The sequence below is a fragment of the Carassius auratus genome, chromosome 6 (genome assembly GCF_003368295.1).
Source record: "Carassius auratus strain Wakin chromosome 6, ASM336829v1, whole genome shotgun sequence".
In the NCBI taxonomy this organism is placed as follows: domain Eukaryota; kingdom Metazoa; phylum Chordata; class Actinopteri; order Cypriniformes; family Cyprinidae; genus Carassius; species Carassius auratus.
In genome coordinates this window covers 1,734,217-1,749,200 of record NC_039248.1, presented here as the reverse complement: position 1 = coordinate 1,749,200, position 14,984 = coordinate 1,734,217, and the positions used below count along the sequence as shown (strand labels likewise).

At 44.2% G+C, this 14,984-nt stretch overlaps 3 protein-coding genes across 3 annotated transcripts; 2 read left to right on the top strand and 1 right to left on the bottom strand.

Moving 5' to 3' along the window:
• The first annotated feature begins 1,131 nt into the window (after positions 1–1,131).
• Positions 1,132–3,367, top strand: LOC113090129 (ferredoxin-2, mitochondrial-like). Its single transcript, XM_026256170.1, has 5 exons — positions 1,132–1,318; positions 1,451–1,499; positions 2,007–2,113; positions 2,184–2,271; positions 2,336–3,367. The coding sequence occupies exons 1-5, from the start codon at positions 1,159–1,161 to the stop codon at positions 2,490–2,492; spliced, it is 561 nt and encodes a 186-aa protein (XP_026111955.1). The 5' UTR covers positions 1,132–1,158; the 3' UTR covers positions 2,493–3,367.
• Positions 3,368–5,221: 1,854 nt separating this feature from the next.
• Positions 5,222–7,182, top strand: LOC113105145 (GATA transcription factor 14-like). The gene is made up of 4 exons (XM_026266298.1): positions 5,222–5,356; positions 5,487–5,652; positions 6,649–6,742; positions 6,917–7,182. Exons 1-4 carry the CDS (start codon positions 5,222–5,224, stop codon positions 7,035–7,037), a joined length of 516 nt encoding a protein of 171 aa, XP_026122083.1. The 3' UTR covers positions 7,038–7,182.
• Positions 7,183–10,114: 2,932 nt separating this feature from the next.
• On the bottom strand, positions 10,115–14,600 carry LOC113090113 (GTPase IMAP family member 8-like). The gene is made up of 5 exons (XM_026256167.1): positions 14,565–14,600; positions 13,211–13,752; positions 12,798–12,996; positions 12,069–12,280; positions 10,115–11,019 (listed from the first exon to the last, which is right to left on the bottom strand). The coding sequence occupies exons 1-5, from the start codon at positions 14,581–14,583 to the stop codon at positions 10,267–10,269; spliced, it is 1,725 nt and encodes a 574-aa protein (XP_026111952.1). The 5' UTR covers positions 14,584–14,600; the 3' UTR covers positions 10,115–10,266.
• Between the last annotated feature and the right edge of the window lie 384 nt (positions 14,601–14,984).

Sequence of the window (14,984 nt, the reverse complement as noted above, 5' to 3'; positions counted from 1 at the left end):
CTCATGCCAAAATAGCTCCTTACTACACCGACCTCATACTGTTATAGACATAGACAGACTAACTGTGGACAGACTGGTGTCAGGTGCCATTATTGCAGTACCTCCTGCAAAACTCTCCCTTCCTTCCTTCTTCCCTTCTGTACGGCAGTGGAAGGGTTATGACCTCTGACCCCATGTTATACCCCTCATTCAAGCAATGGAGGAGGCCTGTGACCTGATAGATGCAGAGTCTGTGGGAGGATGGATTCTCCATTTGAGAAGATTCTTCTCTCGCTGTATTTCAAGGGAGGACCTTGACTGTGATATGGATGAGGTGGACATACAGCTTTATGAAGAGATGATGCTAAGGTGTTGTTTACTCATCTCCACAAAAGATTATCTACTACTGTATATTGTATTTGGAATACGTTCTGATTTTCAGATGTTCTGATACTTGTGTTTGTGTGTGTGGATGTGTTAACTGTGTGTAGTGTTTTGACTGAATGAGCCTTGTTTCTAAAATTGTGTCTAAAAAATCATAAAAAACTGTAATACATGAATTACATGAATTAAACAGAAATTGCATTTCCAATATCTGCAAACGTATTCAAAGTTGATTTATTATTCATTTAGTAGAAACTTTTATCCAAAAACGTATAAATGCGAAACAACATCATTAGCAATTTGTAATAAAGGAGTTATAGTACATTTTAAAAAACAAATTATAGATTACTACATTGCTAGAGGAGAAAAGATTGAGAGTGATAACTATTTTCTTTAAAAATGCATTTAATATTTACTGCTCCGTTTACTACCACAATTACTGCAAGATTTACTGAAGCTTATTTTATGCACATGAAATATTTCATAATCAGTAGGCGATAATCATAAAACATCAGTCGAAATACTTTTTAATAATTCATTAATTATTTCTGTTATTTTCTATTTTAAATTACCAGTTTTTTCTGGTTCGTCCATGCAAAAGGAATATGAATAAATATTGACACAGTGTGGTTACACGTGTATAGGATTTCATTTTCCTTTATGATACATTAAACTGTTAGGAAACAATAATCATTGTGATGTAACATTGAGATTTCGAATCCGTGAGACTTCTGTGTGTCGTCATGGCGCTCGGCTGCTATTGGCCAGCGCCGGTCACGTGATCATAACAGTGTCATGGCGGCGTCCGCAGCGGTCCGGTCGGCCGTGGGTTTGACGCAGCGGTTTGTCCGAGTTTCACCGGACTGCAGCATCTGTCCGCTCTACCGACTCAACGCGTGTACGGGAGCCACCGACGGGTTTACCGCTCCGAACCGACGCCTGCGGACCAGCATCGGTGCGTCCTTCACACACACACACACACACACACACACACACACACACACACACACACACACACACACACTCTGAAGGGTTACAGTGGTCCAGTAACAGTGTGTGTATCTCTGACCGTGTGTTTGTGTGTCAGGTGTGTGTCAGACTGAAGACAGCAGCTCACCGGAAGAGCACGAGCGAGTGTGAGTTTATCAGCACCAGAAGAAGAACAAAACCTGACAACTAACCCCTGACTAACTAACTAACCAACTAACTAACCCACACCTGCGAACAGTGACACGAAGGGTTGATTTATATTTCCATTTACCGGGGCATTATTTACCTTTATAATGGCAACTTTTCTAACTTTCTAAAATGTATGCATCCCCCTTAAATGAATGGTAAAATGTATTTATTTATGCAATTAGAATAATAAACATTATATGACTAACACCAATCTAATGAAATCAGACTAAATGATGTTTACACAGAAACTATCTCTTTAAGAATCGCTGAATCATTAAAAACGAAACGCCACTCTGGAACAGTTTTTGAGTTATTGACGATTGTGTGTCTTGATGTAAATCATTCAAAGTTCGCTTAAGTTTAGCCTATCTTTTAATCTAATCAATTATTAATTATATATAATTTGAGAGAGTATAAATGAGGAGTGTGTGAAGCCCAAGCCGACGGATCTCTGTTTGCTCCAGTGTGAATGTGGTGTTCATCGACCGCTCCGGTCAGAGGACTCGTGTCCAGGCGAGGGTGGGCGAGAACGCTCTTCAGCTGGCACACAGGCACGGGGTTGATCTGGAGGGTGAGTCCAGACGTCTCTTCATCTCTGTGTGTTTGAGGCTGGTCTTCATCAGCTGCTCTCTGTTCCTCAGGCGCCTGTGAAGCGTCTCTGGCCTGCTCCACCTGTCACGTGTACGTCAGCAGCGAACACTACGAGAAGCTTCCCGAGCCTGAGGAGAGGTGAGGAGCGCTCGGCTCATGCTGGTGCTGGTGTCCGATGGTCTGACCTGTGTGTGTCCTGCAGGGAGGACGATATGCTGGACATGGCCCCGATGCTGCAGGAGAACTCTCGTCTGGGCTGCCAGATCATCCTGACGCCGGAGCTGGACGGCATGGAGCTGACCCTGCCCAAGGTCACCAGGAACTTCTACGTGGACGGCCACGTGCCCAAACCTCACTGAGCAGCGAGTGAACAGAGGGTTTGTGATCGATCGCAAAGCATTGTGGGATACCTGCGCTAGACAAGCTTCTGGCCGATCGAACATCTCTGAGCTTCTGATCCGGTGAACTCTTGAGCTCCGGCTGAATTCGGTGCGCAGGTATTTCCACACGGAGGACTCGGGCGTATCTCCTTCATATAACCACAGCGTTAGAGATAGTGTACTGAAACATCACAATCCAACAGCCTTTCCTCGCTCTCTTCTTCTGTGTGAAGAAAACGAAGCCTCTTTTAGGACCGTTAAGATTCTCCACATCAGTGCTCATCGTTTCACATAACTGTAATGCAGATGTTGTTATTCATTCATAGTTTTTTATTTCCCATTATCCTCCATGACTTGCAGTACATTACTGTAGTACAAGGTCTTATTGATTAAAGAGTGTGAATGATGCATGGACGGGCTTCATTTTCTTCATACACAGTTTGTGTTGATGTCGTGGTGAAGAGTTGATCTCCAGGTTTAATGAGATTCACAGAAAACAGAAACATTCCACAATACAAATAATTCCAGGCTTTTAGAAGTGTGACATTGTTCAGACTCTCTATGTGTGTGTGTGTGTGTGTGTGTGTGTGTGTGTGTGGGTGTGTGTGTGGAGAAAAACACACAGAGAGAGTAACGCTGCACATCTGCTCGGATGACTGATGGAGATCCTCTGGATGTGTTTTCAGTAAAGACTGCACTTCACTTCATTACTAAGAACCACACACACCTGTCACACACACATTTCTCCTTTCTCTGCTCGAGTCATTGTCATCAGAAACCACAGATCTGTTTGTTCAGTTAGAAAAAAGTCATGCTTGATTCTGATGTGTGAAATAAACAGTGATGCGTCAGGATCCGTGTGTTTGGAGTTCATCATTCACTCATTACAATAAATGAAGCCAAGATCCATTCATTTAATTTTCTTTAGTGAAATCACTGATCTAACCCTGCGAATATGCATACTGTCCACCCTCCCGCCCTAAATAATACTGAAAATGACTAATATCACACAGAGTGTAGGATGAAAGGGTGGTATGCTCATCGGGACGCAGGACGCATGTTTCAGGTGAGATCCGGGACACCTGCTCATCATCACGTCACGTGACAGGCGGAGGATCGCGTGCGCGCGGATCTGCTGCAGAGTCAGCGGTGAGTTTACTCTCATCCCTCTTACACTCTTCCTCAGTCACACAAACACACACTCTTCCTCAGTCACACAAACACACACTCTTCCTCAGTCACACAAACACACACTCTTCCTCAGTCACACAAACACACACTCTTCCTCAGTCACACAAACACACACTCTTCCTCAGTCACACAAACACACACTCTTCCTCAGTCACACAAACACACACTCTTCCTCAGAGTCGCACAAACACACACTCTTCCTCAGAGTCGCACAAACACACACTCTTCCTCAGAGTCGCACAAACACACACTCTTCCTCAGAGTCGCACAAACACACACTCTTCCTCAGTCGCACAAACACACACTCTTCCTCAGAGTCGCACAAACACACACTCTTCCTCAGTCGCACAAACACAACTCTTCCTCAGAGTCGCACAAACACACACTCTTCCTCAGTCACACAAACACACACTCTTCCTCAGTCACACAAACACACACTCTTCCTCAGAGTCGCACAAACACACACTCTTCCTCAGTCACACAAACACACACTCTTCCTCAGTCGCACAAACACACACTCTTCCTCAGAGTCGCACAAACACACACTCTTCCTCAGAGTCGCACAAACACACACTCTTCCTCAGTCACACAAACACACACTCTTCTCTATGCTCAGCTCGAGCTGCTGCTGATGTGTGAGGGACAGGCTCGTGCCGCGCGCGGGAGATTTACTGTTACTTTGTAGCGAGTGCTGAGAGGAAGTTCTGCGATCTGTTACATTGTGAGTTATGACGCGTATAGTTTGTTTTGTTTCTGTCAGTTTATTTACCGTCAGTTCAGATTCAAATGTTATTCAAGACGGCCTCTAACATGAATGTTTATAAGATACTTGGATGTCATATCCAAACCACGTTATCAATAACTCTGTCTGGTCTCTTTCTCTCATTGTATGTTTGGTCTTTATGATGGAGAAATGTGTCTTCAGTTTTCACAATGATCTTAACTCTCAAATACATCATTCTGGAAACGTGTTGATGTGTGATTACTACTTTTATTAAGCAAGGACGCATTAATCTGGTCAAAAGTGACAGTAAAGACATTTATCATTTTACTAAAAGTTTTATATTTCCAATAAATGCTGTTCTTTTTGAACTTTCTATTCATCTGTGAATCCTTAAAAATAAAATGTGTGACAGTTTCCACGAAAATATTGAGCAGCACAACTGTGTTCAACACTGATAATAATCAGAAATGTGTCTTGAGCAGTAAATCATCATATTATTCTGATTTCTGAAGATCATGTGACACTGAAGACTGGAGGAATGATGCTGAAAATGAACAGAAATTAAATTTGAACACATTCACAGAAAACAGCAGTTTTAAACTAATAATATTTCACTGTTCTTACAGTATCTTGGATCAAATAAATGCAGCTGTGGTGAGCAGAAGAGACTTCTTTCAGAAACTTTAAAACATCTTCCTGAACCCAGATTTCTGATTGGTTGTGTGAACACTCATGGATGTTTTCCTTTATGTGTAATAGTGCATCGGCTGTTTCAGTAAACCCCTGAGGGAACATGAGCTCTCATGCGTGTTCTCCAGAAGATGTGCAGCACCAGCAGGTGACCCAGTCCTCCATCCTCCTCCGGCTTCAGGAGGCCACCAAACCGTCTCCAGCGGACAGCGAGAGCTGGAGTTCTGGACCGTCACATGTAGAGCGTGAAGACAGCGGGTCACTCGTCCTCTCCGGGGGTCAAGAGTCTGAGTTCGGCACGAAAACCCGTCTGTGCTGCACATCGAGGGCAGTTCTGATCGGGATCAAACATTTGTCATCACCTCCAGCTACAGGTGGAGCGTCTGAGGGGTGAGTGTGGTGTGTTTCTGCTCCGGAGGTTGATGATGTGTCGTCCTCTGCTCAGTGAAGAGATCCAGCGCTGGAGGAGGAGCAGGAGCAGCTGGACACAGAGGAGCAGCTCCGAGGAGGAGAGCGACCGCTGCGGTGTGTCCCGTCAGTACTGCACACACACACACACACACACACACACACACTCACACACACTCTACACGCTCACAAACACACACACACACACACACACACTACACACTCACAAACACACAAACACACACTCTACACACACACACACTCTCTACACGCACACACTCACACTCATGCACACACACACAGACTGACTTTGTTTACCTTCATAATCCCAGACTAAAAAAGTGCACTTCCACTTCTCTGTTTTTAAAAAATGTATTTAGTCACCACTTGAGTGTACTAGTGTATGAAAGATGCTTTCAAGTGTACTACAAGTGCTAACTAAATATATATTTTAAACACAGAGATGGTATGTTAAAAGCACATTTACTTCATATTCATGGTGTCCCAAAATAGCACAGTTGAATACACTTAGATTAGACTTAGAATATTTTATGTATATTAAGAACAAAATTACTATGTGAAAACTTCAATTATAGTGTACTTGTTTTTTACCTCAATTTCATGTCGTCTAAAGTCTTTATTTCTAGATATAGTCGGGAGTTCATGCCTCAATGTTCCTCTGACAGTAACTACAGAATTTGATTGTAGAATTCATGATACGATATCTAAATGAGCTTTTATTCATAACTTAAAACGTTAATCAGAGTTTGATATTAACCCACAAATGAAAATAGTCATTGATTATTTCCCCTAAAGACCTGTATTGTAGAATATTGGAAGCCAAACTTTGACGGTATAGATAGTATTTCTTCAGTACAGTGGGAGTGAATGGGTACCATCAAGTGTTCAGCTACACATCATTCAGAACGTGTAGTCTATTGTTCAGCAGAAGACAGACGCTCGTCCAGGTTTGGAGCAGTGTCTCTTCAGTGAGATTAGTCCTGTCTGACTTCACCAGATCGAGTCCTGAACGGTGTGTGTGTGTGTGTGTGTGAGTGTGATTCAGTTTGAGCAGTGTTTTGTCTCTCTGTAGCTGATGTGATGTGTGTGTGTGTTCCTCAGAGAGTAAGATGTGTGTGTCCTGCCGCACGAGGAAGACTCCTCTCTGGAGAGACGCTGAGGACGGGACGCCGCTATGTAACGCCTGTGGCATCAGGTGCGCCGACCTCTGACCTCTGACCTCTGAACACTGCTCATGTTTTAGATCTGTGTGTTTTTACATGTCAAAAGTCTGACCTTTCCAACACTCTTCATGTTAGTTAGAGGTTTATGGACAGTAAGTGTTGTTCTGAATGGGGCTGATCTAGTTGTGCTCCGGTGGTTTGGGCAGGTATAAGAAGTACCGCGTGCGCTGTCAGCGGTGCTGGAACATCCCCAAGAAGGACACAAACACACACTCCTCGCGTCAGAGATGCGGCGAGGTCCTGAAGCTGAAGCGCAGCAGCTGCTAGACACTCATGAGCTCCGGGACTGATCGCTGCGGTTCACTCTTCACTTACTTAATTTACACATTTACTGCTGAAAATATTTATTGATTTGTCACAGTGTCTCTGATTTGTGTTTGCGGCTGTGTTTGTGTTCAGAGGTTTTCTGTGCTGGAATGAAATATTAAATTATATATATAGTCCCCTGATGTTGCAGGATTATTACATGGATGCTTTATTATACGGTGTATGCAGATGAATGTGTGAATCAGTGTTTGTGTGTGTGAGTGAGATCAGATCATTGAACAGGCTTCAGTTCCTGCTTCTCTGAGCCTCATTTGTTCAGCTCAGACGTTCTGCTGTAATTGTGACAATAATTGACTCAATTTGAGAGAAGTGAAGCTTTTTGTTGATTTCCCGAAGGCTCCAGAGCCAGACGCTGGAGGTTTAGTCACTGGTTGGGTGATTATGTTGAGAATCTGATGATCGTGAGGATTGTTTGAGTTCTGAGGAGTGTGTAGAAGCTGTGACTGATCGTGTTTGCGGTGATGTTTCTGTCTCATGGTCTGTGGCTTCTCTGTTGAGATTAGGATTTAGTTGTGATTAGAAAATGTAGAAATTAGACAAATGACATTTCAGGGTCTTTATGTTCACTCCCAAAACCTTTGTGTCCAAGTTCAGAATCACGCTCTGTTGTGTTTCAGTTTGTCACTGCAACTTTTAAAAAATTAGTGGAAAAAATTAGACAACATTTGTGTTGTCCTTTGTGCCGTTGAGCTTGACAGTGGTACCTTCCAGCAAGGCAATGTCTCTAAAGTATGATAGCCAAGTGAAAGTTAAAGAAGTGGAAGGTTCTATCCATAATTTCAAAATAGTCTTTTTGGCAGCAGTGCTTGCAGCTGATAAAGTCCTTTTCTGATGAGCATACAACTGGAGACTGGAATCATCTAACAATAGAAAAAGTAGGGGATCTCGAGGTACATGTAAATGCATGATATCTGAAAGGACAGAACATACAGTTTTCCAAAAAGGAACCACCACCGGGCATTCCCAAAACATATGCAGGTAAGAGCCTACTGTAGACTTATTACATAAATGGCAGTGAGGATCAGCTCTGAATGTTTAGATATTCTATAAAACAAGAAAAAAGTTCAAAGTAAGTAAATGATGTTTTGTAGTGACCTCAGTCGTATTCCTCATGATTTGAGCTGTGAATCATTTGCTGGGATGTCTGTGTGTGTGTGTGTGTGTGTGTGTGTGTGTGGTGGTTCTGATCTCGATGCTGCAGTGAGTTTGGCCTCGGCCTGTCAATCAGAAGGCCCTCCGCAGCACATTAAGAAATTATTTCTGAATCAGGTGAGTTTGGGCACCTGTGTTTGTGTTAAAGCTTTCATCACCAGCCTGTAGTACCACATCTAAACACAAACACACACACACTCACAGTCACTGGACACACACACACACTCAGAGTCACTGAACACACACACACACACACACACACACACTCAGAGTCACTGAACACACACACACACACACACACACACACTCACAGTCACTGGACACACACACACACACTCTCAGAGTCACTGAACACACACACACACACATACACACACACACACACACTCAGAGTCACTGGACACACACACACACTCACAGTCACTGGACACACACACACACACATACACACACACACACACACTCAGAGTCACTGGACACACACACACACTCACAGTCACTGGACACACACACAGCTGTAGTTTCTGTGTAAGGTCACACTAATGCACTGCTTCACATTCATGTGTAAGTGTGAAGTCTGGACACATGTGAGACTGAATTTGGTCACACTTTATTTGAGGTTCTAATTCTCACTGTTAACTAGCTGTTATCTATGTATTAACTCTTTCCCAGCCTGAGACTAGTTCATACACTCGGGGGCGCTATTACATGTCTTCTGAACGAGTACAAAACCTCCTGAACAAAAACACACCTGAACAGGACAGAGAAACAGCAGTTTCTCATGTTAACAGCATATAAATGAAGACTGAATGATGTTACAGAGTACAGCGCTGATCTGGGAAGCGTTACATGTCTGTGCAAGCTTTCTGTGTTGATGGACGCCATTTACTGGATCTATGCATTGATAATCATACTAACGTTTATCCAGATATTATTATTATACATTTTTTAGCTAAATCTCTAAAAGTCTCAATGATGTTCAATAAATTACAACTTTTATAAATTAAAAAGAAAAGCATACAATTGTTAATAAATACCTCAGGCATAATTTTACACGTGTCTATTTTAGTGATTGGCAATCTTTTTTTTTCATCCGTATATTTCTAAAAGCATATATCAACTAGATACATTATGTCACTAAAACGTTGTCCTCTGGTTTTAAACTCCACAGACAACTTTAATGAGTTAGGAGTTTTTTACTGCATATTTGTAAACTAATCAAATATATGTTCCTATCTATATCTTGAAAGATAAATATATGGAGTAAAACAAATTGGTTAAACTTTACAATTAGGTGTCTGTGTAGGAAGTGTACATAGTGATGAAACTGTAGATATAGGGACCCCTTTAAATCTCTGCTTAGGGCCCAAACGCTAGAGCTGATTTAAACACACACACACACACACACACACACACCGATCAAATCTGAGCGGCACACACTTTATAAATGTCGCACTCTTAGAGTTTAAACTGATTTATTCTTGTGTTCATGAAACTGTTGTTGAAGAATCATTTAAACTTGAGACCCAACACATGAAGATACTGTAGTAAACACCACACACACACACGTGTCCCTGCAGCACAGAAGCAGTCATCAGTAGCACAGGTGTATTTACAGCAATAGACAACAATACACTGTATGGGTCACAATTATACATTTCTCTTTTCTGCCAAAAATCATTAGGATATTAAGGAAAGATCATGTTCATGAAGATAATTTGTAAATGTCCTACTGTAAATATATTTTGATTAGTAATATGCATTGCTAAGAACTTCATCAGAACTTTTTTATAGATGATTTTCTCAATATTTAGATTTTTTTTTACCTCTTAGATTCCAGATTTTCAAATAGTTGTTTCTCAGACAAATATCGTCCTCCGAACAAACCACACATCAATGGAGAGATCATTTATTCAGCTTTCAGATGCTGTATACATCTCAATTTCACAAAAATGACCCTTGGTCACGATACAAGAAACAACAATCGAGGGAATTATTGTACAGTTGCCAGTGTCTCTTACTCTGTTTTGTGTTTGTTGAGTGTGTGTCTGCAGACCTCGGTGAGCACAGACCCCAGCACGGCTCCGACAGCGCCTCCTACAGCTCCTGCGAGGAACACACCGAGCACCGCTCCGGTCAGAGCCCCGGCGGTCAGCAGCGTCGGCACACGTCCAGCGCAGCGGCTCACCGTCAGCCACACGGAGCGGAGCGGAGCCGAGTCCAGACACTCACTCCTCGCCGTGGACGCCTCTTCCTCCTCTTCCTCCTCCAGAGCGTCCAGAGAGCGCGAGGGGTTCAGCCGCTCTGGGTCTCTCCTGACGGTCAGGATCTGGTTCTGCTGGAAGAGCGAGGTGCTGTAGAAGTCTCCTCCGCCCTCCCTCACTGTCTGCTGCACCTTCTCCAGCAGCTCCTTCGCTCCGCCGCTCTGCAGGACGTGATAGCGATCGCCGCATCTCTGCACCAGCTCCAGCATCTCCGTCCGCTGGGAGGCGATGTACTCCTCCACCTGCTCCACCTGCGCTGCGTCCGGCAGCAGCTCCGAGCGCGTGAACAGGACCATCGTGTGCCGGCGGACAGCGTCCGGTCCGAATGTGGCCTCCAGTCGACTCAGTGCCAACAGCTCGGAGCGAGCCGGACGGTCAACAGGGACACAGAGCAGGAACACATGAGGGCCCGGGGCCGACAGGGCCACACATGAGGAGATCTGAGCTCTCACCTCCTCAGGAGATCTCTCCGACAGAAACCAGTCCGGCGTATCCACCACTGACACCTGACGGAGACAGAAACCAGACTCGATCACATGTCCTTCAAACACACACTCGCTCAGTTCCAGAAATGGGGGTGCCCATTTCCCACAAGCTGGTATGATACTCCAGGGTCTTTTTGAAATTCTGTAACATACTTTGATTAAACTTACTAAAAGAACACTTGTCACCCTGTCAAAAACAGCTCTGTTCACAGCGACCCATTCGGGCGCATGTCCCTTTAAATGCTAATGAGCTCTGCTTAACCCCGCCATTTCTTCTGTTAAATTCACCATTCATATTCATGCAGTCAAGACTGCTCAAAAACTATTTATAATACTTTTATAAATGACTTGGTTAATAAGTCAAACACCTTCATTAGCATATCCCCACCCACTTTCTGGTCTTATAACATTGGTCTAAATAAAAATAAGAATTCCTTTGCGGATTTTAGAGCAGTAAAACAGCAGTTTCCCCGGTAACACTGTACACAAAGCAGCACTGCGTTCACAAACACTGCTCTATCAGGCGTTACAGGCACGATCCAATCGACCAATCACCGCAGACTAGCGTCACGTAAAGAGGTTTGGAAAAATGAATGGTTGAGCGAATCGTTTGGGAGTCATTGAGCAAGTAAGGTAAAAAATAAATGCATATTATAAAAGCATGAAAGTGTTTTTTGACCTTACTCCCGAAACCAAAATATAAACCTTTCATAACCCATAACGAATCTGGCATCCGATGTCCCCTGTAGGTTTTGTAGAAATAAAGCTGTTCTCATCACATATAACACATCATTCAGTAGCTATGCTTCCATCACCCTGTTTTTATGCACATTTTGAAGTATCGCAACAGAAACAATGCCAAACTTAAAAAAACATAAATAAATGAATAATTTCTTTCTCGAATCATTCACTGCAGCTGCACAAATCCTGTTCTATGAATCCCAAATGCATAAACTCGTACGCTCATGTTGTGCTATTACTGCTGCAGTGAATACGGTGCATCAAAAAATTCATGAAAAGTCACAGATTAATTTTGTATATCTGCAAATGGGATGCTGTGAGATACTGACCCGTGTGTCCTCCACCAGCGCTCGGGCCTTCACACACCGCTCCGAGTCCACCGTCAGATCAAACTCATCACCGCCCAGAATGATGTTCCCAGCCGCAGTCTTCCCAGAACCACAGCGACCCAGCAGAACCAGCCTCAGCTCCGGCAGAGAAGAGTCGTCCAGAGGATCTAGAGGGTCACTGCCATCCCAAACCGTGTTCAGACTCTGATGGACTAGAACGAGAGACACAAGCAGACGCATCACTCACCTGGAGCTTTCCAGTGATCCTGAACACCTGGCTGTGTTTAGTTAGTGTTGGAGCTCAACTCTGCTTAGTGAAGGCAGGAGCTCAGACACTCAGTAGTGAACACTAATCTGTACACTGTGACTGGTGGAGGTTAGAGTCAGTCTTAGTGTTTCCTAACCCTGACCCTGACATGATCAGATGAACATCTTTCACCTGCTGCACCATACAACAGGAGAAAACTCCTTCAGATGCACAGAGAGCCAGAAGATACCAGAGACAGCAGACAGGACACATAATATAAACCCTCTGCTGTTGATGAAGCTGTACTGGACCTCTGGCATCTCCATCATCTGACGTGTCCAGTCCTGCTCCTGGAGGCCAGAGCGGGGTCCAGCGCTCCTTCAGATGCTGATGATCTGCTTCAGGAACAGGACTGGACACTCCTGCATCAGCTGAAGGACTCTCATGTGTTCGTTCATCTGTCATCAGGTCAGTTTTAGCACCTCTGTTGAGTTTGAAGCTCGGGCTTTTCTCCAGCGGTGTGTGTCGGCCGTCTGTTTCTTCACACTGAAGCCCTTTGGTCAGGCGTCTCTCAATCATTACATCACTTCCTGTTTCTTCAAGCGTGTTGATGAGTGTTTGTTTTCCTCTCCTGTGTGTCTCCAGGTGAAACCCTCCGTTCCTCTGCATCATCTGCTCCACCTGAGACACAGCAAACTAGTTACACATTTCCCAAAATAAAACTGCAAAAAATTATATAAAAAAAAAAAAAACTGGCTTATAACGACGCCTAGGAAAAAACAGTTCAAAATTATGCACAAAGTCAAATAGAGAAAGCTGTTGATGGTCGTGTAATGGCTGGGATCTGGTGTGGAGCACTGGAGGACCGAGTCTCTGTGTGATCACGTCTCCTCACCTTCTCCAGCAGAGCGACGACCTGCTGTCTGTCGTCCGGTCTGCGGTTCCTGATCACATGACAGCGGCCATGACACCTCCTCACCACCTCCTGAAGCCCCGCCTCCTTCCTCAGGTACTGCTCCAGACCGCGCTCCGTCAGGTATTCTCCACAGGTGAGCAGCACCAGCGTGTGCGCCAGCACCGACGGCCCGAACATGCGCTCCAGCTGATCCGGGATGCGCCGCTCCACCTCTGTGAACTCTCCGATGGGGATGAGGAAGAGGAGGACGAAGGGCCCGGGAGCGCTGGAGCCCAGGAAGCGCAGGGTCTCCTCCTGGATGTGGTCCTCCACCTGCTGACCGCGCCAGTACCAGCGAGGGGTCTCCACGAGTGTCAGCCGCCGGCCCTCAGACACACCGCTGCGGATCTGACTCACACGAGACAAGGCTGAGGGCCCCGGGGCCGAGCTCTGACCCAGCAGGGTGTCCGCTGTCAGGGTCTTCCCACAGCTGATGCTGCCCACCAGAACCAGACACAGCTCGGACGAGGAGCCGGAGATCACTGACACACAGACACACAGACACCATACACAACACCAGTTACTCTACTACTGGAACTGATCACTTCTGAGTGCTTCTCTACATTCCTAAGAACTGTTAATCATTTTGAAACATTAAACACAGGGTTAACCTTACGGTGGAACTCAACACTGACTTATAAAACCTTTCATCACTTGATTCAAGATTATAATTTAATTTTAAAGCACAGCCTCCACAAAGCCAGGCTTTAGCAACTCCTTTTACTTTGAGATCATTCTGAGGCTAAATACTGCTTTAAAACGGTCTACTAACTGTGATACTGTTTAAGAAACCAAATCTTACAACATCCATGACAAGAAAAACTGGCTTATAACAACGGTTTGGAACAAACTGTTAATCTTAGAACATTATGCATAGACAACAAAAGTTATCGAACAGTCATGTGTACTAAACTCCTGGAACATTAACGTTTCATATTTTAAATAATGAAATGAAATATTCAAAATATGTTAGTTTCAGACTCTATTTTGAGTTTCATGTGATTAATATCTCATGCTGAGCCTTTGTCTTCAAACATTCCTCTAGAATGTGAGACACCGGTCAGTCCAGTCACACCACATTCAGCGCACACACACACACACACACACACACACCAGTAACAGAAAATACAGCTTCAGCAGAGTAAATGATTAAACTAGTCTAGTGTGTCATGAACATAACATCTTTAATAAAAATGCCTGTTTTACTGAAATATGACATTTTCAGTCAATGACAAGCTCTTGCTGTGCTGCAGAAGATGAAGATGTGAGGAAGAGTGTGATCGTACAGTCTTACCCTGATCAGAGGAATCCATGTGTGTGTGTGTGTCCGTCTCTCTATGTGCTGATCCGAGTGTGTGTGTGTGTGTGTGTGTGTGTGTGTCCTCTGGTGTCAGAGATGTCACACACATCCTCGTCTCGTGGGTGGAGGAAGATGCAGCCGCTCCACTGAGTCTGAACAATGCTAAACTGGTTTGATGGTGTTCTGTTGTTAAAGTTTGTAACCTTGGGCACCTGAAATCCTCTGAACCTGAGAGCAGAGCAGGCTTTGGATTCAGCAGAAGAGAAGCTCAACTTCTTACTTTCACATCCAGAGACTCCATGAGTTGAGTTCTGTCTAGTTTGAGACTTGACTTTAGAAGACATTCGTGCTGAGAACACCTCACACTGTGAATCACTCGTTTCTGATTGATTCCTAAAAAACGTCCCACTCCAG